The sequence below is a fragment of the Lycium ferocissimum genome, chromosome 9 (genome assembly GCF_029784015.1).
Source record: "Lycium ferocissimum isolate CSIRO_LF1 chromosome 9, AGI_CSIRO_Lferr_CH_V1, whole genome shotgun sequence".
Classification (NCBI taxonomy): domain Eukaryota; kingdom Viridiplantae; phylum Streptophyta; class Magnoliopsida; order Solanales; family Solanaceae; genus Lycium; species Lycium ferocissimum.
Window position 1 is genome coordinate 52,591,450 of NC_081350.1, and position 22,263 is coordinate 52,613,712.

At 34.2% G+C, this 22,263-nt stretch overlaps 1 protein-coding gene across 1 annotated transcript; it reads right to left on the minus strand.

Moving 5' to 3' along the window:
* Positions 1-405: 405 nt before the first annotated feature.
* LOC132031264 (uncharacterized) lies at positions 406-9,498 on the minus strand. Its single transcript, XM_059421157.1, has 7 exons — positions 9,294-9,498; positions 6,611-6,838; positions 6,222-6,295; positions 4,867-5,026; positions 4,600-4,719; positions 4,376-4,484; positions 406-995 (listed from the first exon to the last, which is right to left on the minus strand). Exons 1-7 carry the CDS (start codon positions 9,492-9,494, stop codon positions 826-828), a joined length of 1,062 nt encoding a protein of 353 aa, XP_059277140.1. The 5' UTR covers positions 9,495-9,498; the 3' UTR covers positions 406-825.
* Between the last annotated feature and the right edge of the window lie 12,765 nt (positions 9,499-22,263).

Below are 22,263 nucleotides of genomic sequence, written 5' to 3' on the forward strand. Positions count from 1 at the left end.
GTGAAAAACTTTTAGCTCCAGAGAAAGCCAAAGTAAATATTAAAGGTGACAGGTTGAAAAATTTGTTGGTTTGTCAATTATGAAAAGCACATGAATAGATGATAACCAGATAAGGTGATCCATTGTATCTCCTACTAAGAACATGTGGGAAAGGACAGCTCATAATTGAATTTGTGTAGTTATTACAATAGTAATTACACAACCTAATAATTGTACAATATATACATTAATTATGTAAATATATTTGTTTGCTTCATTTGCCATAATGTAACTATAGTCTATTAGTTTACGTCACAACAAGCAAACAGATTTATATAATCACTTTTGTTAAATTTTAGATCTACTGTTTCTTCTTTTTTTTTTTTTTTTAAAAAAAAAAGAAGATAAATTATACACACTTGGATATTGAGCAAACAGACTCCCTTAATTCAACATTATTCAAATTTGAAAACAATGTCCAAATCGGATATGTAACCAAATTCAGATATCATAGTCTTTTTCCTAAAAGAAACACAAACATCCCCTAAGACGTATTATGGCCAAAGTTGAAGAAAAGACGTGATAGAAACAATGACGGACACTTGAAGAAAAGAAAAAAAAATTGAGAATGTCCCAAGAATTTACAGGTTGCACATTTTTCTTCCCTAGTAGCTCCCGAATCCTATATATTCCAACAAAGTGTAAATATTGGTTCTGGTTATTCTGCAAAGACAGACATATATCGTATATGTGGTATCAAGTGTTCAGTGCAACACCAGATTGCATGGGACATTATAGCGTTGTGCACTGAATCCATGTGTTGTTGGTTAAGCTTGTCAAGATAAATCAGTCAATTTCTAGCACTACTTTGCCTCTATCATTGGTCTCATGAGCCTCTCTCACCTGTGAAATTGGGAAAGTTTTATCTACTGGGATTTGAAGCTTCCCAGCCTCAGATAACCGACGGATCTCATGTAAACCTTCAGCATCAGCCCTCATATAATTCCACCAATATTCTGTAGCATGCAAACACAAGAAATGTATTACTTAAAGCACCTATAAAGGCTCAATACCACAGCTTTTGACCCGTCAGTCTCAAGCTATAGTGTTTAAATAACAATAGTAAATACCAAATAATAGTCGAGCCACAAAGATTTAACACCTTAGATGAATGACAAAAAAAGACATCTCTCCCTCCCTCCGAATGGACCGATTGAATAGTAAGGCCTGTAAGTAGGATGATCTCATGGTGTTCACTATGAACAATCTCGACTGAGCAATCTAAATGCGGTCACATGCTATCCAAATAAGAAAAAGTGATTACGTGCTATAAGCGGAATCAAGGTTCTTCGGTTTCAAAACCTTAAAACGGAGAGCGTAGTTCATCCTTATTAGCCTCTTATAATAATGAGATCAATAATCTAAAATTGTGAAAAGATAATCAAGGTCTGTCCAAACTGATTCGGTCCTCCCAGAAGGTCATTTTAACAGAATCTAGACTAGATTATGGTCAAAGCTAGATTATCTCCTCCAGAGAACTATATTAGAGAATTATCAATCATAGTCAACAGGAACCCCATAAGTTTCTCGGGACACAAGAGGTTTGTGCACAGGGTCCTCTCACCTATGTTGTTCATATTGATACGTGAGCATTAAGCAAAATGATGAACAAAGTAGGGGAGGATGAATATCTGAAGGGATTCAGTTCACGAGTAGGAGGGAGAATTAAGATAGTATAAAGGTGTCAATTTGCTATGTTAAGATGATACAGTTGCACTGTGCAATGGTAAGACAGATCAACTTCAACGTGAAGAACATACTTTTATGGTTTAAGCAACATAGAGGTTGAGAATAGATGAAAGAAGAGTGAAATCATACCTGTTGGGAAGTGAGCAAAAAGGAAGAATTGGCAATTTTCTCAGCTGCAAGGCTGATCTCGTTTGGTGGCTTATTTAGGATAACCTTTGGGATCGACATTCCAGAATAGAACAATGTGGAATTCAATCAGGTAAATGAAAAATTGAGAAGAGACAGATGGTAGAAGAGACACTTATCAAAGGGGGAAGAAACTCATAATGAGTGCTCTGTGTAGCATTCCCTAAATACTACATGTCATTACTGCCTTTGTCAGCATAAGTGGCATTGAAATGGGAGAAGTTATAGAGGATTTTTTTGGTGGTGCATGGGATGGAGGTGACAAGGCACACCTAGTTAATTGGAATATAGTCAAATAACCTTGAAGCAACGTAGGTCTCCGGAGGCATTGAGAAATCTTAACAGAGGTTTACTAATTACTAAGAAAGTTAATGGAGGTTTCGAGTAGATGGCTGAGCACTGTGGAGAAGAATAACTGTTGACAAATATGATGCTCAAAGGGGTGAATCGAGGACAAATCAGATAAAGCCCATATGGAGCAACATTATGGACAAATATAATTAAACGGTGGGATGTGAGATTTATAGTAAATGGGGCTAGTATTAGCTTCTGGAAGCAGAAACAGTGCACTGACGCCTGTTTATGAAGTTTCTGGTTATCTACAGTAAGTCTTTCTACAAAATATAATCACTTATCAGGAAAGGAAATCTCGAACTTCCTCAGAGGGCTTCCTTATAACTCAATTTGGGTTCCTAGAGCACCACATGGGACGTTTTTATTTTCACAGCAGTACACGGGTCCATCCATGCAGCTGAGAACTAGAAGAACGTGGAAAAAAAAAAAAAAAAAAACTTAAGACATTATTAGCAGGTGCTTCATGTACAAGAATATGGGAGAGGATGTAAATCACTTATTGCTCCACTGCCCAATGGGATACATAGCGTACAGATTGAATTTGAAATTGAATGGATAACGCTACAGTAAGAGATTTGCTACTTGAATGGAAGTACAGAAGGAAAAGACAAATAAAACATGGAAGGTGCTTCTTTAGTGCTTATGTGAACAACACGGAGGGAAAAAGATAGAAGAGCCTCTGAAGGATTGAGAACTCTTGTACATAGTGGAAAATTTTATTTTACATTTTTTCAGTGCAGATGATATTCCAATTAATTTTGATGATTTCTGTAGAAAACCATGTCAGCATGAAGGCTTACTTGTTACCTGTATACACCTTGTATGCAGGTTGTTCCCCCAATATATCAATGAACTTAATTGCTTTTATCAACAAAAGAATTAGAGAATTATCAAATAGGATTTTGGACCAAAATCACCTGAACAAATATGCACACGGAGTTTGTCCCGAACTACCTAAAGGTTATTCCTCCGAGAAAAACCTTTGTGAAGGAGAAAGAGGGAGAGAGCGAGAGCCCAAATAACAAGGAATGTAGGTCAGTGCTTGTTATGTTATTCTCACTTAAACTTCCTTCTAAAACCTGTTAAATATTAACACACACACACTAGCCCAAGAATAAGGTCATTGCAATATCAGAATGATTATACTGTCTACTTTAATAAAGTATCTGATATCGCAAAATGGATGAAGGTTTCTTTCTCCTATCTACTTAAGTGAAGATCAGTGATCTGTATGTCATTCTCACTTAAAAGTCCTTCTAAAACGCTGTCAATAATCATGAAAATATGCTGACAATACTACTTCAAAAAAAAAAAAGGTCCTAGCCATATCAACTATACTAGACACCTGAAAAAAGCATCTCATATTTTTAAATAGATGAAGAAGGTGTTGTTCCCTGGTTCACTTCTTGCCTTAAAAGATGTGTTAACATCACAAACTCAGGTCAATTTAAAACGGCTCTCTGGTTGCTTTATCTACTACTCCCTCTGTTTCAATTTAATTTTCTTACTTTCCTTTTTAGTCCGTTTAAAAAAGAATGTCTCTTTCCTTTTTTGTCAACTTTTTAACTCCAACTTTCCACATGGCATGTTTAAGACCACAAGATTAAAGAGCATTTTGGTATACATTTCTTTAATTTTAAGACCATAAGATTTAAAAGTGTTCTTTACTTTCATAAACTTCATGCCAAGTCAAAACCAGACAAACAAATTGAAATGGAGGGAGTATTATTCAGATTATAGCCTCTGTCGACCTCTTCAACCAATAGTCCAATTAAAGAAAAAAAACAACCAATGAGATGAGGCAACAAAAAGTCTTGAATCAAGTCTAAATCATCAATCTGATTGTAGGAGTTGCAGCTAATAGCGAAATAGTACCTAGGACTGAACCTACAGTTTTTTTTTTTTGTTATGCTTGTTACTTTGTATTGAAAATGCACTGGCATATAGGAAGAACATATCTCCTACTGTTAGGGGTGAACTAAAATTTCATGTTCTCTTTCTTTTTTCCCCATTTGTTTTTGGATAAAAGGGTGTTCTAAAATTTCATACATATCAGGAAAAAAACCATTTCTGCCAGACAGATCATAGACTTCATAGGATCTCATACCTATTCCATGAGAATATCGATATTGGATTTGCTTCTTTAGCAAGATGGCTGTTGCCATAGGAAGACCAACAGCTAGTCCGTACCTATCCGTCACCGATGCAGCCTCCCCCTATGAGCAAAGAACAAGCAATCTTGCTTAAGACTGTACAGCAAATTTTTCGGCATTAATAAGAAAATAAGGCAGAAGACTATTTCGCGGCTATAAAAGTAAGACGACTCCTAACCTGTAACGTCATGTAGTGTCCTCCTCTCTTTAAAAGACTAATACCCATTCTCTCCGTATCTGGCACACCAATTGTATCCAAGACAGCATCAAAATGCCCCTTAAGTGCTATTTCAGCATCCTGTAAACAAGCAAACAAGTCAATCCTGCCAAAAGGACAGGGGGGAGAATAACACCAATAAAGCCATCAAAAAAACCAGTCAAGCATATCATGTTCAAATAAATAACATGATGGGGTTAAACACGTGAACTACTACTGCAAGGTCACCTCAGTGATATAGTCAACGGCCTGCTCAGCACCGGCTGCCAAAATGCGACTTATACTCTCTCCTCCACACGTAGTAGAAACCTGGCAGCCTGCAGCCACTGCAAGCTGAATTGCGGAGAAACCTACTGCTCCTCCTCCACCTATGATCAATACCCTTTGCCTGAAGTAATTTGATTGAGAAAAAATGCTATCAGTATAAACAGCACAAATATATCATTTCGAGGCATCATATTATTCTATTTAACAAAGCATAAAATAGAACTGGATAATTTCAGAGACCTCTCCTCAGATTTAGCCTTATAACACTCACTTTCCATGTGGTTTACACTATCATGAGTTTGATATGAAGTAAAAGGATACAGTTGGAATAGTGATCTAAATGTCCTTTGACCTCTCAAACAAGATTAGCGAGTTCAGATAGCCATGACTTGCGAACAATAAATATGTAAGCTATTTTTTTAATGTACGTAGGTAATAAATAGCAAGTATTATATTCTAAGGTCTTGAATCCATGTTAAACAACATCCTGTTTCTCAAAGAAAAAGGAAAAGCCTTTTTGACCAATTTTCATCTCTAGACAAAACAATCTTACTCAGCAGCATTGGAGCAACCCCATGTTATCCATTACGCCAATATAAATGCATCTTGAAACTTAATCTTTATGCACTTCCAAGTTACAAAAATTTATACACACTCCAATGGAAGAATCATTATGCATTATTACACTCAAAAGAATATAATGTTGGTCCTAGACACCCCAATAAATAACTTTATCTGTTGATCACTTAAATGTTTTGCCAAAACTGAGAAGAAAGTAAATAAATTGATAAAGAAAAACAGTAAACAGAGCCATGAAATTTCAATTCCATCAAATACTTTTCACTCACATGCCATGCTTAAAAACTTCAATGATTATAATTCTTTACTAGAAGCTGTAAAACTCTTTCTAACTGGAAAATAGTCTTTGCAGCCAAAACAGGCAAACAGAAAGGCAGAATTTAAATGCACTACAATTGTAGAAAATGTTTATGACTCAGCAATATAGTTGCAGAGGAGAACCTTCTTAAATTATTAATTTTAAAATGATTATGACACGGTAATACTCGAAGAGGCCAGACGACCCTCTTGAGTCATTAATTTCCAGTTCCTTTTTCCTGGAGAGGTGATTATCCAAGTCTAATTGATGAATTCAAATCCATACAGTGCGTGTATAAAGTGCATTTCCAGTACTGAATGTATAAGTATAGACTACATATTTCACGTCCCCCTCTCCTTTACAAAGAGTGAATAAAGAGGAAAAAAGAGAAAAAGATTTCACTGGTGAATAAATTTAACCCATCAGATATTAAACATACCCCTCTCTTATTCTGGCAGTACTTTTTAGTGCACGCCAAGCAGTTAGGGCAGCAAATGGGATGGCACTGGCTTCCTGCAGAACAACATATAGAACCTTAGCACACTAAAGTAGTAAGAAACCAAGATGTGTGATGTGACAGTTGGAGATAACAAGAACGAAAATTGATAGGGACATTAACCTTCCAACTACGAATTTCAAAAATTAAAACTTAATTTGCAGGCTGAGGGAGGGGAGAGAGGACATCCAAGAAAAGTGACAGTACAAGGAGTAGAAACAAGATAAACGCCGATTTTATAACTGATTGCAAATAGCCAGAAAAAGGACTAAAAGCAGAAAAGTATTCTTAAGAAGTTGGTGTCACCGAATGTAACTAAACAGAAAACATACCACATGCGAAAGTGATCCTGGCTTTGGAGCAAGTTCATCCTCCGCAAGAATAGCATAGTCAGTATAAGTACCCCTCACAGCGGTTGGATGCAGAGCACCAAATACCTCCTGTCCAACTGTAAGTGACTTAACAGAATTTCCAACTGCTGCAACTTCACCACTTATATCTCGGCCCAAAATTAATGGTAGAAGTGGTTCGAAAATTGAACGTCCATATCCTGATCGCATCTGAAACATATTAAAGCATCTACTAAATGCTCAATGCAAGACAATGCAAAGATGGATTTGTGATCACAATTTCTATGGTAATAGTAGAATAAGAAAACATCGGAATGGTATCCACCAAATTAATATCTTGTCTACATTGACTTGATGTATATATAAACAAATTCTTCCACAGTAAGAAAAAGAGAAAATATAGACATTTGCTTTTAGATGTTATCAGCATTGCGCTCCCTTCACAGTACTACTGTATTCATCTAGAAGCATGATTTTCACTTTATAAGTTCCTTTACTTACATTTTTTATAATCAATGAATGATCAGAAAAATCTTTGTTGATAGTCAACTTTAAGAAGGGGTTTACTAATTTAACAGTGCCATGTGGCGCATAAACAAAGAAAATTAAGGAACCAATAACATAGATCAAAGACGCTCCGGTATGTTTATGAGATTATTCTTCAAGAAATCTCTAAAGTGGAGGTCTCTATGCTTTCTCAGACAAAAGCAAAAGCAAGAAAGAAATGAAAACCATAGATTGCTTAGAAGGTCTCAAAGGCATAAAAATCTGCCCTAATTTGAATAATTTCCCTACCTATCCCCTTTTCCTCAATTCACCTTCCAGCACTTTAGCCTCAATTTTCTACAATCGTCAGAAAACTCAACCTATTTAAGTTTCTTAAAGTATAGTTGGTCCTAAGAAAAAGAAAGCAGGGATGACAGCCAGCATAAAAATAGTTTAAAAAAGAGAGGATTCATTTAATCATCCCAATGAGACAGAAGCTGAGGTACTCCCACCGTTCCAAAATGCCTGTCATATATAATTTTTCGAGAGTCAAATTACGTGAAGTTTGACCAACATTTGAAGATGTATTTTTCCACCATATTGACATGAGGAAAATTGCAGCTTATATTACTTTTCGTATAGTTTTTGAGTATTGAAGTTTTTTTTTTTTAACTATTAAATTGATCTAATCTTTGAAGGGGAGCCTTAGTGTAGCTGATAAAGTTGCTCCCATGTGACCAGGAGGTCACGTGTTTGAGCCGTGGAAACAACTTCTTGCAGAAATGCAGGGTAAAGTTGCGTACAATAGACCCTTGTGGTCCAACCCTTCCTCGGACCCTGCACATAGCGGGAGCTCAGTGCACCTGTTTGCCCTTTTTTAGAAAAAAAAATAAAAATAATCTGATCTAATTTAGCTCCAAAGATTAGTCAAATTAACTCTCGAAAATCAAAACGTGACAAGTATTTTGGGATGGACGGACTGATTCAACATATCTACAGAAAAACACACTGAGTTTCAAATACTAACCACATAATTGTACTATAGGTTGATTTGGCAACATTTCCAATCAGAAGAAGTGAAATTGGAAAATAACAATTGAACTAACTCTGGTATCGCATAAAAATAGTCTAAATCAGATAGGATTCATATAATCATCTCAACGAGACAGAAATTGAGGCGTAATTGATTGAACATATCTATTAAGAAGCACACTGAGTTTCAAGTACCAACCATTAAATTATAATATAGCTAGATTTGGCGACATTTCAAACCAATCAAAAGGAAGAAACAAAATTGGAAAACTAAAAATGGAACTAACTTCGGTATCAACGGGATTAATGGAGACAACCAGCACAAAAATAGTCTATATAACAGAGGATTCATATAGAAAAACACATGAATTTCAAGTACCAACGAAAATTTGGATTATAGAGTTAATTTTCTCGACATTTGATACCAATCAAAAGGCAGAAATAATATTGGAAAATAACAAATTGAACTAACTCTGGTATAGTGAAAAAACTCCACCTATTTTAAATTTCTCAAAGTATAGTTGGTCTTAAGAAAAATAAAGCAGGGACGACAACCAGCATAAAAATAGTCTAAATTCATATACTATAATTGATTGAACATATCTACTGAAAAACACATGAGTTTCAAGTACCAACACATAATTGCACTACAAATCAATTCGACAACATATCAGACCAATCAGAAAATAAAAATCGAACTAACTCTGGTATCATGAGGAGTGATGGAAACAAGTCAGGGGCGGATTTATATCATGCCGAGGGTGTATATATAGGCTAAAATTTCTGTGTTTATGTACAGATATTAACTTTTGAACACCCTGAATAAATGCAAAAGGTTAGCTCAAGCAGTTCAGGGTGTTCAAAATTATCATGTGTCCTAGGTTCAATTCCCATTGACAACATTATTTTTTATATTTAGCTTTTGTTGTTTTTTTCGAACCCCTTGAGTGAAAATGAATCCGCCACTGGTCAAACAACCAACACAAAAATAGTTTAAATAAGAGAGTATTCATATAATCATATCCAAACGAGACAGAAATTGAGGTATAATTGACAGGTACCAACACATAATAATTGTACTAAAGTTCGATTTGGGGCAACATTTCAAAACAAAATGAAATAGGAAAATAAGAAAAATGGAACTAACTCTGGTATCAAGAGGATTGATGGAAACAGCACGGGCACGAACAAGCACATGATTAGGTTTCAGATCAGGCACATGCACATTCTCATGTAACTCAAGCACTTCAGGTCCCCCAAATCGCGGTAACAACACTGCTCGACAACTCGTCGCAATACCTCTTTTACCAATCTCAATTCTCTTCTGCGATACGAATCGCATCATCATTGTTTGAATTCAAATGATTAGGGGAAAATTAAAGTTTTGATGGATGCATATTTATTGAGTGAGCGAGGCGAGACTGTGTGTGTTTTATTGAGGACAGTGACGTGTCTGCTATTTTATCCGCACAGACATAAAATTGGGAGCGTGGCTGCTTCTCAAACTCCGTAGCAGAAATAGAAAGCGGGGTTTAATTTGATGCGCCTGTTGTGCCCAATGTGCACCAGTATGGGAACTTTAGGGCTTATGTTTCAATTTTACACGAATTAGCCATATATCGCCCAAAGTCCACAATTTTTACATGAATGTTTCACCAAGGTAAATTTTACAAACGGGTGGTTCGACCCACTTTGTTGTATGGAGTAAAATGTTGGCCAATCGAACGATAATTTCGGTTTCAATTTAAGATCTTAGGGTGCTTGGTGGATTAATGGGTATCCTTAAGTGGATAGTGTTTTGGAATATAGTTTGTTGCGTTGCATTGATGATAAGTCATCTCAACGAGACAGATGACGAACAAGATAAGAGAAGCGAGATTGAGATGATTCGAGAAAGTGAAGAGGAAGTGTGTGGATGCACCAGTTAGGAGGTGTGAGAGGTTGGCGATCACAGGAGTTACGAGAGTGTGGGTAGAGATAACAGAGGATTCATAAGAAAAACACATGAGAGAGGTGATTGGGATTATAGATATGACACAACTCGGCTCAAAAGGCAGCAATACGACCCTGGAAGAGTGTGGGGGTCTAAGAATAGGATAGGAGGTTAGTGGTAGTCGAGTATTCCCCTTAGTAGTAGTTTTATTCAGTAATCGCGTAGATGCTTTTCTTCGATATTTATTTTCTACGACCCATCTCTATAACACATCATTAAGTCCGAAATTTTTTGCACTATAGAGATAATTCGTTATATACCCATACGATTGACATTTAGATAATATTTCGCTGTTATAAGCAAAAAAAGATGTATAAAATTTAATTTTTCATTTTTAATTGTCAATTTTTAATCGTATTGACACTTTATATAACGAAAGAAATCTTTTAAATAGTGTATTAAAGGATCAAATATTTGATCAAAATCTCTACTTATTATTGGTAATCATAGATATTCTATTTTTATAAAGATGGTTAATTATTATATTATCAAAAAAGAAGATAGTTGTTAAATGGGGGTAATTTTACAAAGAACGTACTATTATAAAGTTGGTTGTTTCTGTTATAGAGAAGTAAAATATAACATAAAAAATAGGTTCTTAAAAAATTCGATTGTTATAGAAAAGTGTTGTTATACTGAGAATCGTTATTAGGTTTCAGAGTTCAATTCCATAATGTTTCTTCTGTTGCTATTATCCTAATGCTCTGTTGCCTTGACTACTATGTGCTTTTTTTTTTTTTTTTTTTTGTTTTATAAAATGCTTCGAATCCTGTTTTTTTCTCATAGGGTCTATTTCAAATATCCTTACCGGGGCAAAGGGGACAAGACGTGTTGACACGTATTTCCTACCCTCCTCAAACCTCAATTGTGAGAATATATTTAGTATGTTGTTGTTGTAGCGTTATACTTGTTCCGGTTCAAAATAAGTGTTCACTTAGCCTTTTTATTTTGGTTCAAAATAAGTATTGACTTACAAGGAATTAATTGTTTTCTTCCAATTTACCACTATTTACTCAAGTCAATAAATAAACAAGAGTCTTATTAATTATTATTTAATCAAAATACCTATTTTATTAGGAGTTAGTATTTTTTAATCCGCGTTTGAAAAAGTCATTTCGAACACTTATTTTGAACCGGAGGGAGTAATATTTTTTTTTTTATTTTTTTTTATTTTAAAAAAGTCTTCATTTACCTCAGTCCGAATGAACTACAAACCTTCTAAAATCACCTTTTCATGCCTAAATCTATTACACGGCTCGACTCCAGTTAAAGAAATAGGAGTACTCATCAAAGCAAATAATGTTATTAAACTAAATTTCATAATTTAGTACATGGTATTGTCAATCAAAAGTTAACTAAAAAGTTAATCCTGAGTCCACCTGATCAAACCTCAAAACAAAATTTATATCCGGATTACCCATAATTTCACGAGTTCAAATTTATTGATTAGATATCTATTTTGAACTCATTTACTTGCTAAGTTATTCATTTAAAATTCTAGGATTTAGTTTGAAAATTCTCGAATTTACCATCGAAATCATATTTAGAACAGTTACTCCAACCGTTAATGAAAATCCAGCCAAGATCCTTTCAAAGCAGATCTCCCCAAGTCCAAAAATGATGAAGAATGAATAAAATTTCTTAAGCTCAAATTTTATACTCAACCCATATTTTCTTCGTTGCTATCGAGATAAAATTCATCAATGATGGTGGTGAACAGACCTCACGTAGACTAGCTAACCCATAGTTCCTTCATCGCGGTCACAAAAGAATTCATTGTGATCGTGATGAACAAACTTGTCATGGCATTTTTTAACGAAGCATATAAAAATAGGGATACACCAAAAGGGTAGCCTTTCGAAATATATCAAAACGGGTATAACGTGGACTCCTTTATACCCCAAAATTGTTCTTCATTGTCGGGCCATCACAACTAAAAAAAAAAAAAAAATTAATGAAAGGTATAACGTCCATCCACGTTATACAAATAATTTTCTATAACGTGGATCAACTTTTTCAACATATATTTGTAAAACGTACCGATTTTGTGCATTGTTGCCCTTTTTTCTTCATTCTCCTCCGCCTCTTCCTCCATCCTTTTGAAGTTACAAAGTATTCTTATCTTCGCCTCCGTATTTCTCCTTTTCCTTCTCCTCCATTTATTTTCATTTTAAACCTTGCGTTACGATGTACTAATTTTTTGAGCAACTTCTTCATCTTTATCTTTTGTTGCTATCTAAATTAAGGTATTTTTAACTCATATAATATTGTATATTTATAGTAGATGTAGGATATCTTCGTTTGTCTTATATATCTTAATTATTATTTTTTATTTGTGTTATTTTAATACGTATAAGATATATGTTTGTCTTATTTGTGTTATTTTAATTTGAACTTAAGATATGATTGTTAGAAACATTATTATATAAAAGGTCTGATTTGTTTAGTAGCACTTTTGAAGAAATTTTTTTATGTTACTGTTATTTTTGTGGATTGTTATATAAAAGATCCGAATAACTAAGTGTTTTTCATTGTACCTTTAATGTGATATTTATATAGTTCGAAAAGTGAAACTTAATTTATGCCTTTGATATTCCAAAAAAGATACTTAAAATGTCATGATAATGCTTTTTATTAATGGACCTTAAGTTTAAAAGTGGGTGGACAATTATTTTGTCTATACCTTATAGGTATTAATCATGGTCTACTATCAATTGTTTTAAATAAGTTATGTATGATGATTTGTGATCTAGCATGTGCATTGTTTAAGTAAAATTGGAATAATATTTTTTTTTAATAGTAAGTTACTCCAAATTCGGCTTGATCCGACTTCAGTATTTTTTTTTTTTTTTTTTTTTTTGATCTAAGGTATGGAGCTTCGCAAGTTTATATTTGGTTAGATTAGTTTACGATGTGTTAATAAAGAGAATCGTTCATGATGTAGTTTAGTTTGGGATTTTGCAATTTCGAGGAGCGATTTATGCCCGTTTCCACGCCACGCGGATACCGATTTTGGAAGCACGTGAAGTCATCCTGGATCTCTACTACTTGGCATAGTCATACTGTGATTTAGGGAGTAGAGTTTGGATGTATATCATATGTCATCTCTTAATTTATGAGAAGAGGATTTCATGAAAAAAAAATTAAAAAAAAAATAAAAATCGAGGTGACCATCACATTACAAGATATTGAGCTCATGTTTGGCATGGTTGTTGATGTAATCCCTTAAATGATGTTAATCTTTAGAAATATAAGTATTGTTGGTTGTTTATTTCTTGAATTATTGTGGGCATCGGTGCAGTCCGGATTGTTTTAATGGTGTTAGTAGGTTAGAATAAATAAATTAATTGAATATATTTAAATGTTAGATGACATATTAATTTGGTATCGCGAAATTGTTGTAACAAGGTTAAGGTATCTTGATATGGTTTTTGGCGGCACGATATTTCTAAGTCCATGCGAGTTACTTAATTTAGACTATTTTTGAAGTGTGACCTTAGAGCATATAAGTAGACAAGCTTGGGGAGCGGCCGCATTGTCATATTTGTGTACTTGTTTATGCCGCGCTTCGTTGAAGAAAGCCAAATGCGTGTGGATTTATTTTCTTTATGACCTTTAAAATATATAATTTTATCGTGTTTGTCCTATTTGATATATATATATATGTATTTATGTATTTATTTTAAATTTTTAATATAGGTTTGGGCTTGGGTCAATTATGGATTAAGCTGAACCCCCCCCCCCCCTCCGTTAGCCATGCCCGGGATTCGGCACACACGGCCTTGGAACTCATCGTAACATCGGAAAATGAGGCACGTGTTAACTTACCCATCCTTATGAATGTGTATAAATGAGATATACATTAAATATCGTGTATTTTATACATAATTATGGTTGTTAATGAGTTTATATTTTTACGCTTATGTTTAACATTATTTATTTTATATATGTAATTCTTGTTCTTTCTATCGTAGTTTGTGTGGCATGATTATTCGAGTAGGCCATCATTAATGGACTCCCTTCCGATTTGATGTTGGGCCATATTTGGATGGCGAAATTCCCTTTATTTGTGGGATCTATCGAGAGTCCACATGGTGACTGCGTTCTCGGCCGGGGCGGTAGGAAGCAACATATTCCGGACCATGTGCCGAGAGATTGATCCTTAGCATTACAAACGTGAAATGGGTTGCTAGCCCGTGAGGATCGGCAAAATTTTACACAAAAAAAAAATCATCGACAAAGGGTAATTACGGCCGATTTGAAATTACCTACTCCTCTATTTATTTTGTGCAACTAACTTTGTGCTTGTTTTGGTTTCTTAGTTTAAATAAATCCTAATGAATTACGCACATTAGTTCCAGTAGATGTTTGATGTTAGTTATAAGTGTCTTAGACCACTAACAAATCTTGTAATTTAATTTTATTCTTTTTTTTTCATGTCAAAACTATTTATAAGGTCTAATATTTATTTCCAACGGAATAATTAATTGGCAAATAGCATGACTATATATTTTAAGTAAAAGGAATCATATTTTATCCTTACTATCTTAATTGCAAAACATCACCAATACGAAACTATGAATTCAAGTATATTTTATAAATCACTCTCCAAGTTTTGAATCAATCACGCATATCTTTAGCCAAGTTAATAAAAATAACTTCCTTTTTGATGAATCTTACTTATAATAGGCCTAGAGTTTTTCTACATTGATATATTCATATAACATAATATAGCCAAAGTTCAAAATTGCTAAATCTCTTCTTAAAACTATTATTCATAGGCAAATTATTTTATTTTCCACAAAATTTTATTTGGTGTTCGGAATAGCATTACTATATTTTTCATTTAAGGCCTTAGCAATATCTTTAAGTTCTATTTAGTCTTTAATTTTTCTTTTACGCAAGTTATTATATTTTCTACAAGTATTATTTTAAATAGCATTTTTATACTTTCATTTAAAATTTTAACATTTATAATGCTACCTTATTTCAAAAGCATTTATTTTTTCTCCTTCATGGCATTACTATATTTTCTCACGAGTTAGTTTAAATGGCATATTTATACTTTCCTTTAAAACCTCAAGTAACATTTATAAGTCATTTTCTTAAAATTGTTAGTGGTGTTTTAACCTTAATTAATTAACCTAAGTTTGTGTTGGTAGATGGTAACGGATCTGAGGATGCCTAGTCCTTTTAGGATAATTAGAACCCTTACCTAGACAATCAAAAATTGCTAAGAAAATTTATCTAACGAATCCAATCATACAAAAATAACTTCTTTTTAGTTGATAAAATAGGTGTCCTAATTCACCATTAAATTAATTTGGTGGCGACTCAAAAATAAAGCAAAAATAGGAATCTCCAATATGTTGTAAAAATTAAATTTTTATTAATTAAATGGGGTATAACAAATAGTTATGTAATCTTTCAAGAATACATATTGTGTTTTGAATAAAGGTTAGATTTGAATGCTTGCCAATGTTTTACAATAAATAAAGGTTAGATTTGAATGCTTGACAATGTTTTACAACAAAAACAATTGCATTCTTGATGTTACGACTACATGGCAGATTTAATGACTGCATGGATTCTCAGCTAAAACGTGCATAAAAAAAGTTTCATGCATCAATTACTGCAAAACTGCCAACGTTTTGCAACAAAATGAATTGTTGTAAAACGTTGGCCTGCCTACGTTTTACAACAATTCATTTTGTTGATTGGTAAACGTTGGCCGGCCAACGTAGCAATAATTGATTCTTGAAATTTCTTTTTTACGCCGAGATCCTTGCGGCGTCAAATCACGCATGCCTATAAAAGAAAAATAGTAAAATAATTTGTAAAATTTTTGTTGTTAAAGCACAGAATGCATGTAGTCGTCAAATCTGCCATGCAATCGTCAAATCAAGCATGCATTCGTAAAATCAAACAGTAAATATATTTTTTCAACATCAGCATTATGACATTCAAAGGTCCGTGAATCATTTGTTTTATATACCAGTTAAGATTTGTATTCTGCATATCTCTCTGAATTCTCCACTTCTCTCTTGTAGACTTCATTTTTCAAGAATTCTCCACTTCTCTCTTGCATTCTCCATTAATTTTTACATTTGTATTCTGTTGAAAATAATATGGCGGAAAATTACGTAAGAGTTAATTTATATTGGGGTGGTGAAGTTGTGTACGAAGAAGGTTCAGTGAGATATAACCGTCGTCCGAGAGCCGTACAAAGGTTTCCAATTTCCCTCAAATACGATCGTCTACAACGTGTTTTCATAAGAAAATGGCCATAATCGATCCTAACCTTTCGGTGGTTATCACCGGACGATATCCAACATCAATTATGGCTAGGGGATTTCCATTTACGAGGAAACTCTTATTTCGGAGGATGACTCCTTATCGTTATTTCTTTGAAGTCCTAATATATTTAGCAATCATATCAGTAGAGCGACACTTGACATGTATGCAACTGTTGAACGCTCTACTAATGTTGAAGCACCCACTGACGATGAGTTTGATATTCGGGGTACTACGTATCTTCCCGCTTGAATATTAGGCTTCAAAGAGGTACACTTCAACAAGAAACAATGGTAGGAGTTGGTAGCCGAGTCACATAACTTTGGTTGGACTATGCGGGCGTGATATTCTGGACCGAGTAGTGCTCCAGATACAAGTGAATTAGGTGGCGGGAGTATAGTTCGATATCGCCCTACTCAAGTGGAGTCATTTACAGAAAGGTAAATATAACGATGTTTTTTTCGCTTAAACTAGGAGACTTCTAACTAATTGTTTCTGAGATTTGAACGCCTTGAATTTTCCTATGTTTGTAGGTGTAATGATTTTGAAGAAAACCCCGTATTAACTCAGCTCACACAAATTGTGAGCAATAATGATGTAGCTAATGATCACTTCGATGAGTTAGATAGTGATATCCCATTAGATCACACAGAAACAGACGATGATCACTCATCTGATGATGATGGTCATTCTTATGAAGACATTACTGCTCGAAGTGATGGTAACGTTAGCTACCATTCTAATGCGATTCCATATTTGGATAACACAAAAGAAGGCCCGGATGATTTTGCCTTCATGAGAGATGACGGTCCAATTCGATCTGCACTTTGGGATTATAAAAAACCTGAATTTATCAGATCAAGTTAGTATGGTGGCAATAAATATTCTTTTTATTTGTTGGCCCATTTTTAGGGGGTTGATAATTTTCCTTGTATTATGCAATTAGGTATGTTATTTCAGAACAAGTAGGAAATGAAAGGCGCAGTGAGACAATATTGTCTTAAAGAAAAGAAAGAGTTCATTTGTGATCAGTCCAAAGGTAAATTTTGGAGGGTTATTTGCAAGCGTCATATGTTGGGATGTGAGTGGATGATCCGTTTTAGAGAAATTTCAAGTGGTATGTGGAAGGCAGGCAAAGCGGTTCTCCACCACAGTTGTCTCTCACGGATGATTACGAAAGATCATTCCAATTTGAATAGTCACATAATTGCTACTACGTTGATACCATATATTATGGTCAATCCATACATCAGTATTAAGTCAGTTCAGCAAAAAATAAAAGGATTGCATACGTTTACTCCTAGTTATAGAAAAGCACAAAAGGTGGGTAAGAAAGCTATTGAAATGGTAGTTGGTGATTTTGAAACCTCTTTCAAGACATTGCCTCGATACATGGCTGCCTTAAAACATTTTAATCCAGGGACCGTTGTTGAGTGGGAGCACCAAACAACTACAATGCAAGGTGAACACATCTTCAAGTTTCTTTTCTGGGCTTATAAACCAAGCATCGATGGATTCAAAAGTTGCGGGCTGTCATCTCGATAGACGGAACTCATACGTATGGTAAGTATGAGATGAAATTGCTAATTGCTGTTGGAATTGATGCGAACAATAACATTTTTTCACTTGCATATGCTATTGTTGCACGTGAGAGCTTTGAGTCTTGGACGTGGTTCCTTGTGTTGTTGTGGAGACATATTGTTCGTGAGAGACAAGGAATTGGACTTATTTCTGACCGTCATCGGGGCATCTTGCAATGTGTCCAAACACATGATTGGTTACAACCACCATCCACACACCATAGGTTTTGCGTTCGGCATTTGAAAAGCAACTTCAATAAAAGTTCCTCAACAAGACCTTGAGAAGCTAATGTGGTTGGCGGCTACAGAGCACCAGAAGAAGAAGTATAAAATGAGGATAGAACAAATCAAAACAATGCTACCTCCTGCGCATCTGTGGTTAAAAGCTCTTCCGGAGGAAAAATGGACATTGCATAAGGACAACGGTCATAGGTGGGGGGATATGACAACGAATGTCTCCGAGTCTTACAACGGTTTATTGAAGAAAGATCGTGGATTTCCCGTTACTGCCATGGTCCGTTATACGTTTAAAAATCTTGTTGATCGGTTTGTTGAGAGAAGCACCATTGCTGATTTGTTGATTGCGGATAAAAAGTTTTGGTACGCGCGCTGTTGAAAAGAAGTTTGATAAATACTGGGAGAGGTCCCTAAAGCATACTGAAATGCAGCAATACAATGCAGCTGAAGGGGTCTTTGAGATTCTGGCATTTGCACACGAAGGTAAGGGCGAAAATATCCATAAAGTCTCTACCGAAGGGAAAAAGTGTTTGTGTGGGAAGTGGAGAAACTACCATGTGCCATGTTCATATGCAATTAAATTTTGTGATATCCGCGGAATTCAACCAAAGACCTATGTTAGAAAGTACTACAGTTGTAGGTTTTTTACAAGCAAACGTACAATGAAAATTTTTCACCGTTGGGTGATGAGGCATATTGGCCACCTTCTCCCTTCAGTTTAATTGCAAAACACTGAATACGAGCGAACTTCAGGAGCGCGGACTACAACTAGAAGGAGGAATGAAATGGATATAGCTCTGTCGCATGGCTAGAAAGTGTAGTACGTGCAAGCAAAGAGGTCATAACAAGAATCCTACCCCGACGTAAAATCGTAGTTGTTGTTGCTTGTTGGTTTTTATGTTTTTTCTTAAGTTGTACGATTGTTGTTTCCTTATGTAATATTCCAAGAATATATAACATGTCTTGTGCCGTTTAATAGTTAGTATGTAATTTAACATTTACTACTCAGTTAATGTGTGACGTTTATTTAACTTATATTTTATTTTTTATTTCTGTTCGCATATATACTACATATTTAATTATTGCATGTGTTAAAATATTTATTTGAGTTAATCACTGAAATTAACTATATGCTTTAAAAATTAAAAAAATCAATAAATTTTTTTTTATTAAAAACACGACGGCGAATATGATTTAAGTAGAGGCAACGTCTTACAAACTATTTGTAAAACGTTGGGGAGAAAAAATTAATGAAAGGTATAACGTGGACTAATCCACGTTATACAAATAATTTGTATAACGTGGATCAGTCCACGTTATACCTCTCATTAATTATTATTATTTTTTTTTTTATTTTTTTTTTTGTTGTGATGTCTGACGATGAAGAAAAATTTTGGGGTATAACGTGGATTTTGGTATATTTCTGAAAGGCTACCCCCTTTTGGTTTATACCGTGTATTTTTATACCCTTTAGGTTCCGGATTCGAACAAACTTCATCTTGACCAGTCAATCCATACTTCTTTATTGCGATCGCGATATACAAATTTGCACCAATAAAATCTTTAATTTCATTCTTGTTCTGAGATGTGCCGACACTCATCCGAGCCTCTCGGGTCCCAACTCAAATCATACCAACAAGTCTCAAAATATTATATGAACCTATAGGAAGTCCGAAAACACGAAATGAGATGCAAAAACTCAAAACGAGAGGTTGGGTTGTTACAAAAGGTTTCCTGCAATTAGTGTAGAGCTAAATCAGATGTATGAGTTTGGCCAAACCCAGTAATTTTAGTTCAACTTCTTTACTTGTATTACGAAATTCACTAAATATGAATAATTTTATATTATATTCAGAACCCAATTACTAATACCTATTGTCGCTATCTTAGAATTTAAAACCCACGAAGTTCAAACTCCTAACTCCGCATTTGACTGCAATGTTTTAGGTTTTATACTTGAACCACGAATACTTGTGAAAGAAAAATGACTTTTTTAGGTATTGATCATGTTAGACCTTCTTCTAATTACGCCCGTTTATTCTTTTCATCTTGAGGTTGTGGCCTGAGGGTGATATTGAAAATACGAAGTACTCTTGCTGCTCTATAGTACTAATTACTATATATTATTTCTCAATGAGTATATATTTTCTCCGTTTCAATTTATATGTCTAAGTGACTATTTTCTTGATTATGAATTTTTCAAATCCTTTTTAAATATTTTGAATTGTTAATTATTACTTGATAAAGACCTAATTAGAAACTCTAGAAAAACAAATAACAAAAATAGAATTGGGGATGAGAAGATTAGAGGATAGAAACTAGACCCAATCGATAATGATCTCTATAGGCAAACCTAGGTATGCTAAACCTAAATCCTCCTAATTGGAATTCAATCAATGAACCTAAGTTATTTGAATTCAATGAATTACCCAAATGAAATCCACAAATGAGCAACGCACTATGAACTCAATGGAAAAGGATTCAATTAGCAACTAAGAATAACACTTAGTTAGCCAAACAAACTATGATTAATAAGTAGCAAAACAATCTCTCAAACTCACAAGTTTCATCAAAATTCAAGGTAAGTGAAAGTGAAGACTAAGGCATGTATTTATGGGAAAATGACCTAATAATACTAGTTAAGACCCTAAATTACAAGACATAAGGATATTTTTCCTTATTTACGAAACATAACAAATATATTACATTTTGTATCATATGTGGACTTTTTCGCTGCCCTAGATGTTGCCACGATTTTGGGCTTAATTCCAGGAAAACTGATTTTTTTGTTGGCTTAATTTTTGGGCGAAATCTACCTGTCTTCTTCACTTTTCTTTTCAATTTCAAAATATTCTCTCTCTACACCATGTTTCACCCAAAATCAAGTTTCTTCCTTCACTCAACTTAAACCACGATACCATCTTCATCAACCCACAATTTTCACCATTTGCTACTGTATTTTGGCCGTTTTCAGTTAATTGAAAATCCAGATTGTTATATCGTTCTAGTTTATTATTATTATCTTTGTGTTCCCTTGTAAATAGGAAAAATGGTTAAAACTTGATTTTAATACTCCCCCTCGTAAAAGCCCTAGAGTTGCGTCTGCAACAAGCATTGTAATGTGGGTGAAAAGTATCCCATAATCCAGAGAGATTAGAATTATACTCAAACATGATAGATAAAGTGTGATTCCGACGTAGTCCAACAAAAAACTAAGATTTCTTTGGAGAAATCACAAACAGACTACAACAATATTTTTGAAGACAAATCGATATTCCTAAAGTTAGAAGCACTGAGGTTGACAAAGCCGAAACGTCAAAGAAGAAGAAATCGTCGTCTAAATTGAAGGCATTAAAAACCTTTTTAACTCTGAGATGTTTTTTTTTTCCACAGTTGATTGTATGAAATGTGTATAGTTTATGATAAATTAGTAGTCGAACTATTTATTTTCTTATTGAGAAGTGTGTTATAATTTGTGCATGAAATGTATATAAATTTTATATACATTAGTAATAGAAAGCTTTTGATTACTAACCTTTATATTGAGTGTGTATGAAAACTGATTTGTATCATTGAGACATGTGTGATCATTGTGTATAAGTTATATATATATATATATACTGTAGAAACTGATACGAGCGTGAAATTTGTATGGAATCTAATCTATAACGGTTTTGAGATATGTGTGGTCACTGAGTATATATGATGTGTATCAATTTTATATAAATTAGTTTTTAAGATATTTAAAACTTATATGTGTATGAAGTGTGTTTGGAATCTTGCTTGTATCTATATATATATATATATATAGAGATGTGTGTTTGATTACGATCTATGTGTTTACCACATTATATGATACATAATACATTCATTTGACATATGTGTATGAAGTGTGTTTGGAATCTTGCTTGTATCAAATACATGTGTGTTGATTCCCTCAAACGTTTAATTGTTAACACAATCTCTTCCATTACGTGCATTGGTATATTCCATGTAGTTTCGCATGGAAGAGG

Excerpts from the sequence above, each read along its gene's own strand:
- LOC132031264 (XM_059421157.1), bottom strand. The coding sequence starts at position 9,494 with ATGATGATGCGATTCGTATCGCAGAAGAGAATTGAGATTGGTAAAAGA. Across the intron at positions 6,296-6,610 it reads CAGGATCACTTTCGCATGTG|GAAGCCAGTGCCATCCCATT; the intron begins GTATGTTTTCTG and ends GTTGTTCTGCAG. Across the intron at positions 4,720-4,866 it reads CCGTTGACTATATCACTGAG|GATGCTGAAATAGCACTTAA; the intron begins GTGACCTTGCAG and ends GCTTGTTTACAG.